This window comes from Centruroides sculpturatus, unplaced genomic scaffold, assembly GCF_000671375.1.
Source record: "Centruroides sculpturatus isolate CEXI.00-Female unplaced genomic scaffold, Cexi_2.0 scaffold3044, whole genome shotgun sequence".
Taxonomy (NCBI): Eukaryota; Metazoa; Arthropoda; class Arachnida; order Scorpiones; family Buthidae; genus Centruroides; species Centruroides sculpturatus.
The window spans coordinates 1-8799 of NW_019387132.1; the positions used below are offsets into that span (position 1 = coordinate 1).

The window sequence follows — 8799 nt, forward strand, 5'->3', positions numbered from 1 at the left end:
ATCAATATAAAATGAAACAGTCAAATATATTTGATTATTATGTTCTACTGTCTTTCAATATAGGAAACAAATTCAAATTATAATTTATCTAATTAACAATGCAATAAAAGAGAGAACTATCAACAAATTTACATAGACAGATTTATATCTGAGTAAAATTTACAAATTTCCTAAAACAGAAGGAAACATTAAAAATCCTTAATAAAAATCAATTTGGATTTTCAAATTTTTAACATACTACAAAATAATGAGAGAGAAAGATTTTCAATTTAAAAAAAGGCATTGAAAACATTCATTTCATAAAAAGAGTAATATATTACTGTGACAACATAAATATTTAAAATCAATTTTAAAATATTTTACAATAGTGTAATTGTAGTTAATTTATTTAATATTTTAGATCCATTTAGCTTTTATTTTACTTAATAATTTTGTTTCAAATTACACATCAACATTCAATATTGTTATTTTCCATTAATCAACAAATAATTAATAATAATAAATACTTTTAAATAATTCAGTTTGTTTACTAATGGCTTTTCTTTCTTTTTTAATACAAATATAAAGTAAGATTGAACTGTAATCTAAATGAATAAATGAACTATGTTTTATTTTAATTGTTTCAACTTAAAATAATTCAAAAGTAATAAAGAAATTATTTATTGTGATATCGTCACAATGCTTGCCTGCAATTTTTAATTTATTTGATTTAAAATATATGCTCTCCACCTCAAATAATAGTGGCCTGCCCCCATACATCATACTTTTCCTTTAACATGAGCTGGTCATTGAAGCACTTTTCAGGGGAACATTTTTGAATTGAAACAACACGATTTCCGGTTTGTATCGGAAGTTCGTATATAGTTAATCGGGGTATCCCATCTAAACTTTCTATATCTGGTCTCATCTTTCATCTAACTAACTCCGTTCTTGAGATTAAGGAAAGACAGATGGATGGACGACAGTGGGAATTTATAAGTCTACAATTTTTTCACATTGCAGCCTGATAAAAATAATGGTTAAACATATACAAATTCTCATAAGTTCTTTATTTCTACATATTTATACGAGATGTAAATGATATGATTAAATAACATACAAACAACTGAAATAAAATTGTATTTTCTAATTTTAGAATTTTAATTTTATTTGTATTTTCTAATTTTCTAATTTTAATTTTATATGTATTTTCATTTATATTTAAACTAATTATAGTAATGAAATTACATTAATATAATTAGAATATTAAGCTTTTCAAGAATATGATAACTTTCAACAATTAAATTTTTCTTAAGCTTATTTATTTATCGGTATTCAAAATTTTTTATTAGACAATTTTATTTACCTTCACATAGGATTTATCTAATTCTATGGCCTTGGAAGCATCCGATAGAGCATAACCAAAACATTCCGTCTTTAAATAGGCAGCACTTCTATTTCCATAATATACAGCAACATTTGGATTAATATTAATGGCTTTTGAATACAGATCTATGGCTGCATCAAATTCTTTTTCTGAAATTTAAACGAGTTATAATGATTTATTTCAAATTAAAACTTTTTTCTTTCAATAAATTAATTTTAATAACTAGATAAAATTGATAGTATTTGATCACTACTTATACAACATTAATGAAGATTGTTGTAATGACTATATAACCTGCATTAATAGTGAACGTTTCATTCCTTTCTTTTGTTAAAGGGCATACATTTAAAAAATATGTACTGTATACATAAATACAATAAGTCCTCATTTAACGTCATTGATAGATTCTTGGAAACAGTGACTAAGTAAAACAACATATAATATGAAACCAATTTTACCATAGACTAAATGATATAAACAAGAGTTAAGCAAAAATATCAACAAAACTTCTAAATAAAACCAAAACACTTTAACATGAAAGACTGTAATAAACAAGAGCTATATATATCATATTAAGTATGATTATTTATCAAATTTTGGAAATCATTAAGAGGTTGTGATGGTGGTAGATGTTAGGGGAAAGAGATGGATAAAGCTGAATAATAAAGAATAAATGTTTGCAAAAAGAAAATTGTAAGGGGCACCTCCTCACCACCATATTGTTGAAAGCAAACAACTGGCAATACTGGCAAACTATAGTGGACACTGTATATATTTAAAATGGCAAATGCAAACAGGGCATGCTTGTTTACTTCAACATTAAATTATATCTTACATGTTGTTAATGTGGATATAGGTCCAGTTATTTGAAAAAAGTGGAAATATAACAAATTATATTAAATCAAATGTAAATATGTGTATTAGTTAATATTATTTTATTGGATTGTATTTGCAATGTCCTTGTAGAATCAATTTTACTATTTATAGAAGAAAATTCAACAATAATAATTATAAATAATTACAAATATACATTTGTAATTATTACTTGTATCTTTCCTAAACACTGTTAAGTAAGAACTTGCTGTATACAGTATTTATATATATATTAATATATTAAACCTTTCATCAAGAAGTCAAATAATATCTAATGATTTTAAAATCAAACCTTTTTTTATATTTTTATTATTTAATGTTATTGTTGAAAAATGTTATCGGTATTGGATAATGTTACTTAATGTTCCATAATTTGTTTTTTGATTATATTGTAAAATGATATCCTAAAATAGCAGACAATAAAACCCATTTACTCTAATCAATAAGTTATTTGACTACACTGATAGCAATATCCATGGTTAAAATAAGTGAATTTTTTGTTGTGTTGTATTCTGCAGTCCTTCCTAAAATAAATTGATTATAACTGCTACCTGAAAAATCTTTATAGCTTAAGAAATACAAGAAAGAATCATTAAATCAAGTATATTAGGATGTTACATTTATTTTAAATAAATATAAAATCAATGTAAATGTTTGATTCTTTTGTGTTTTAGTTATTTTAGATTATAATATTACTGAACCATAGGCATTTTATTTGTTTCTTATAACAAACGCAATAAAGAATCATCACAAATGAAGCTTTCAAGTTATTGAGAAAAACTGCTCTTTGGATTAGTTTTTTAATTTGAACATCAAAAGTTGAATCAGAGTCAAAAGCAAGTTTATATGCATGTCAAACCAGGTGCATGTAAGAAAAAAAAAAAAAACTCATAAAAATAAGAAATTTAAAGCCAAGATACATACACAAAAATACTCCCAAAACTGTCAATTTATACAGATATTTTCTTTGAATTAATTGATGTAATGAGCAAATTCATGTTTCCAAATGAATGTAAAATTTCTCATAAGTAGATCTTGATAATTTCCTCAGTATTTAGAATTTTAGTTTATTCATAACATCACATTATGTAGACTGATGGTAGAAAAAAAATTTTAAAAATGGAAAGTTTTGTTTAGAAATATTTTTATGCTCTATAAGGATGAGAATCAAAAAACAGACCAAAGAATAATTTCTTCACAGTCTAAACTGATTTTTAACATTTTAAACCACAATAATATAAAATCCAAAACAACAGCACCGAAAAGTGGATACAATATTCTCACGCATATGCATAGAACCTTATTTGATATCAAATAATATTTCATTTTGTATTGAATTTCACAAACATTTCCCATTTTCAAAATTTCTACTCACCAGTCTACAATTCTACAAGTTGCTATAACTTGTCCATTGAGAATCACAATAGTTCAGCAACGAACGTAATTCATCTCCATTATATTATCTCGTTCCCTACGTTGAATTGTTCAAAGCAGGGTCAATTGAAGACAGCTTGGAAAAATTACAAAAGCAATTTTAATAAATCAATAATACAGTGTGTTTACTCCTTGTAAAAAAATATAAATAAAAAAAATAGAGTAGAAATTAAGCTTTTATAGTAAAAAAAAAAATTTGAATTATAATTGTGAGTAAGAGTTACTTTTAGTTAATTTATCCATATATAACATATAGGCAGTTGACCTAAAAGTAACTTCTACCTGATTGTGTTTGCCTTAAGACAATGTAGATGCATAGACATCGGAAGAAATTCAAGGTAAAGATACTAACATAAAATACGACTAACAATCCCTAATTATTGAATAAATATCCTGTTTTATGCATAGAAAAATCATATTAAAGTCAAATTAGGATTTAATAACATTTTTTCTCATTCAAAACTTTATGTTTATAAACATAAAAGTTTACTTGCTTTTAAAATGTTCGTTTGCCTTTTCTTTAATGTCTTCCGCTTGTTTTTTAGCCTCTTCGGTAACTTCATTCTTAACTATTTCACCTTCTTCGGACGAATAATTCATCTTCTGAATATTAACATCTTCGCCAAGATCCGCCATCTTGGCAAGTATGACCGATTCCTATTGACCCTAACATGATTAAGTGATTAGCGTATTTCAAAACTTGTTTAATTATCTATTTTTAATAGGGAAAATTTATTTTAGAAAAATATACCTATTGTTTTTCTATTTTAATTATTTTTAAATTATGTAAATATTATAATTATTGAAAAATAGTATACTTTTTTTTTTTAATTTAATAAAGTTCGCCGGATGGGCGCGCGGTAGTTTTACTCTTGTATTGAGGAGTCCGAGTTCGTATCCAGTTCGGTCTGTGGTGATTTTTTTCGTATTTATTCGAGTCTGAAATTTGTTTCTCGTCATTCATTCATGCTGGCCGATTCTCTTGCGGACAAAGCCACATTTAATTAAAAACGTAGACACAACACATTATAAGATGTCCAGCAATACGAAGCCGGATAGAAATATACAGTAATTATAATTATGATAATGTTTTTTATAAAAAAATTAATTTGCTGAAAATAATTTTTGTCACAGGATTAGTAATTGTTTAATATTAATCCTAATGTGAAGTATCCTCGGGAAAGGAATGATGTTTTTATTCTTGTTTATTCTATTTTATGGTCCGGTTTTGACAGGCTCGTCGGTTCTTCCTTTCTTTTTATCCGCGATTTTGTTGGTAATGTACGTACATTATTACTCACCGAACGAAAAATTATTTCTACTTTATCATTTGAAACGTATTGTGGAACAGAACATTTTAAATGTGATAGAAATAATTAAAATATAAGCGCCCTAAAATCACGGAACGATGTGCTAATGTAAGATAATTCAGGCGCAGTACAATAATATATTTTCCTACTGTACAGTATATTTTAAAAATTAATTTTAAAATTTAAAAAAGGTAAATTTTATTTTAAAATCTCGTATGGTATATTACAATTATTTTAATTAAAATAATTCTGTAAAACCGAGCGTTCGTTTCTACTGTTATAAAATAGATCATAACGACCGAGGCCGGATGACCGAGTGGTCAAGGTGGAAGCCTACCGCTCTGGGGGATGCGGGATGAAATCCGGACTGGTCGAAAAATCCTCTGGAATTTTTCGGGGGGTTGTCCGACCGGATATGTCGGATCCCGTCCCTCATCACCCGGCTGCCCCATTTTGGGTCTGGCCGAATCCATAATGGGCTTGATAAAAGTGAGCCTCTTAGTGTCCACAGGACGAAAAAAGGCCGGATGGCCGAGCGGCCAAGGTGGCACTCTACCGCTCTGGGGAACCCGGGATCGAATACGGACGGGTCAAGGAATCCCCAGAAATTTTCAGGGGGTGGTCTGTTCGAATATGTCGGGCCCCGTCCCTCACCACCCGGTCGCCCCATTGTGGGCCTGGCCGAACCCATAATGGGCCTGCTATAAGAGGCCCTCTTAGTGCCCACAGGGCGGAAAGAGTAAATAAATAAAAAAACGGCGAAAAACGCAAAAAGAAAATAAACCATTTCGATAAACTTTAAACAGCAAATATACATCATTTAAGTTAAAAAAAATAACACGACTAAATGCCCTAATAATAAATTAACCATCTTAATATTTATTCTTATTTTTTGCACGGGCAAAGCCGGGCTTATCTGCCTTTTTTTTTTTTTTTAACTCTTTCCGCTCTGTGGGCACTAAGAAGGCCCCATTTAGCAAGCTCTTATGGGTTCGGCCTGGCCCGCAATAGGGTAAGGGACGGAGCCCGACATACCCGAACGGACTATCCCCGAAAAATTCCTGAAGATTTTTTCGACCCCGGGTCCTCCCAGGGCGGCAGGCTGCAAACTTTGACAGCTCGGGCTTACCTACTAGTACTACTACAGTTTGATAGTACGATTGGGTTTGGTATTATGTCTGGCCACGTTGTATAGTTTACATTTTGATATAAAAGATTTTCACACCAGATAAGTAAAACATAATAATTTATTTCGTGATAAAGCATAACGATAAAAAATAATTAATCGTGAATTTATTATGTTAATTTCACAAATAATTTTTATATCAATTTGTAATGAATATTTCATTTGGAAAACTCAATTCCAAAATGCCAGTCATTTATATTCCACTAATACAAATAATTTAAACTTTTAAAAATACGAATTATTGCATTTCTGTGATGATATTTCAAATTCGTAAAACGTTTGGAATGAAAAAAAAAAAAAATTATTATTTATATAGCAAATTACATCAACTAAAAAGTTATTAATTAATTAATTGTTATAGATTTGATAAAATTAAAAGAGTGACGAAGAATTATATATAAAGAAAGAAAAAAAGATTGTATAGAGTGAGTGACAAATGACAGAGTAATAAATGTCTGAGAAACACTACAAATAGCACACGTCACAGGAAGTGATGAATTTTACAACGATAAGCATATGCTATCTTACTTCTTTAGTGTACATTTCTAATTTAATTATTTCTAATTGCAGAAAAGTTATCGATTAACTTTTTCAACATATTCATTTAGCAAAAAATTGAAGTTTTAAATTAAAAAGAACGTTTAAAATTTACATAAATCTAATCATATAAAAATACATTTTTTATAAAATATTTTATTTATAACTCCTCTATTATTTAAATAAAAGAAAATTAACAACTCGTATGGATTAAAAAAATTATATACATACATAAACTAAAAATTTCATTAAAAATATCAGTAAAAAAATCATCATGCATATACACACACTAAATAAGGAAAGTACTCCTGCACTGGCAACGTACAGGTACGACCCTTAAACATTGGAGGAAAGCTCGGCACGCATAGGGTTTAACCACATAAATTCGTTTAACTCCATTGTTTCGAATTCCGTTTTGTATGGATATAAAATAAAGTGAAATGTATTTTCCAAACTTTTAAATTAATTAAATCTCTTCTCAAAAGCTTGTTTTATTTCCTGTATAATTATTAAATATTTTTCAATTGCATTTTCTTGAATTTCAAGTGTATTTTCAAAAATTGTGTTTTGAAAATGTTTTTATAATTGAGGAAAATATTTCATGATTTTCATTTCCAAATCCTTAGTAAAGATGTCAAGTTTCGTCACAAATATTTTAATATTTTCAAATATCATTAAAACAATTTGTCCATTTCCTTAAAGTTTTTTATTCAGTTCATTAAAATGCTGAGTGATGCCCCCGCATAAGAACATTAAATCATTTAACCAATCTATATTTGAAAATTCGTCTTTTTCATTCAAAAAGAGCTTAATTTCTTCTAATGAAATGACAAACCGAATAAGAACTTGACCGCAACTGAGCCATTGAACATTGTTGTATGTCAAAATCCCCGAATACTGGCACTCAATTTCCTCTAATAATTGTGCAAATTTTCATTTATTAAGACATCTTGCATTTATAAAGTTGATGACTTTTATTACAACTGGCATTACAAAATTGGAAAATGTTTTTAAACCTTGCTTTGCACATAGAACTTGCTGGTATATTATACAATGAAATTAAATCAGAGAATGTGTAATATTTTGCTTAAGATACTGAATAAAACCAATTTTTTCCCCACCATATCAGGTACACCGTCTGTTGTTACAGAAACAATTTTCTGTAAGTCAATATCCATTTCTTTAAATGCAATATCAAATTCTTTAAAAATATCAAGACCGGTACACTTCCTTTTCAAACGTTATTAGTTTCATTAGCTCTTCTTTCATTATATTGCCTGATTTATATCGAGCAAAAACTGTTAATTGTGCATAACCATTTACATCATTACTTTCATCTAAAGCAATTGAATACATTTCTGCATAATTTAAGTCGTTATGTATTTGCAAAAAAATATTTCTTTCTAATTCTACTACTCGATCTTTAATTGTATTGCAACTTATTTATTGGTAACTCATTTATACGCTTTATAATCAAGTGTCTTTCTTTAAAATCTGCAAACAAAGTAGCACTACATTTTAAAAATGCTTGTTTTACAAACTGTCCTTCTGAAAGAGGTTTCCCTTGGTGAGCAATGCAATGGGCAACTTGAAAACTAGCAGCTGTAATGTTATTTTTTGGAATCAAAAAAGTTCTAAAACACTGGTTTGTGAATAATTCTCTTTTTTCTTTTGTAAAAAATATGTTTTTTCCTCATCTGTTGAAAGGCTGAGATTAGAATGCAACTTTTCAAAATGTCTTTTTACATTGTATGTACTGTACATGAAATGACTTTTTCGTTACAAATTACACACAAAGTCGTTTTATTCTTTTCAATGATACCATATTTATCAAACAATTCTGTTTGATATGGTCTGGAACTTGTATTATTTTGCGTGGGTCATTCATTTAAAAAGCCTGTGTGGATCAGTGTCTGACCCGCAGGTCATAGGTTCGCCACCACTGGCCTAGGCTATGGTTAAATTTTGATATAATAATGAAAATAAATTTAACAGATCTTATTTATCTATAAAATTATAAAAAAATCATTAAAGATTAAATATAATTGGAAAGATCAGATCTATATTTTTAATATTACATTGAAAACTGACTA

The 8799-nt window shown here is 28.2% G+C and overlaps 1 protein-coding gene across 1 annotated transcript; it reads right to left on the reverse strand.

Moving 5' to 3' along the window:
- Positions 1-1327: 1327 nt before the first annotated feature.
- LOC111616182 (serine/threonine-protein phosphatase 5-like) lies at positions 1328-4348 on the reverse strand. The gene is made up of 2 exons (XM_023357603.1): positions 4168-4348; positions 1328-1515 (listed from the first exon to the last, which is right to left on the reverse strand). The coding sequence occupies exons 1-2, from the start codon at positions 4307-4309 to the stop codon at positions 1328-1330; spliced, it is 330 nt and encodes a 109-aa protein (XP_023213371.1). The 5' UTR covers positions 4310-4348.
- Between the last annotated feature and the right edge of the window lie 4451 nt (positions 4349-8799).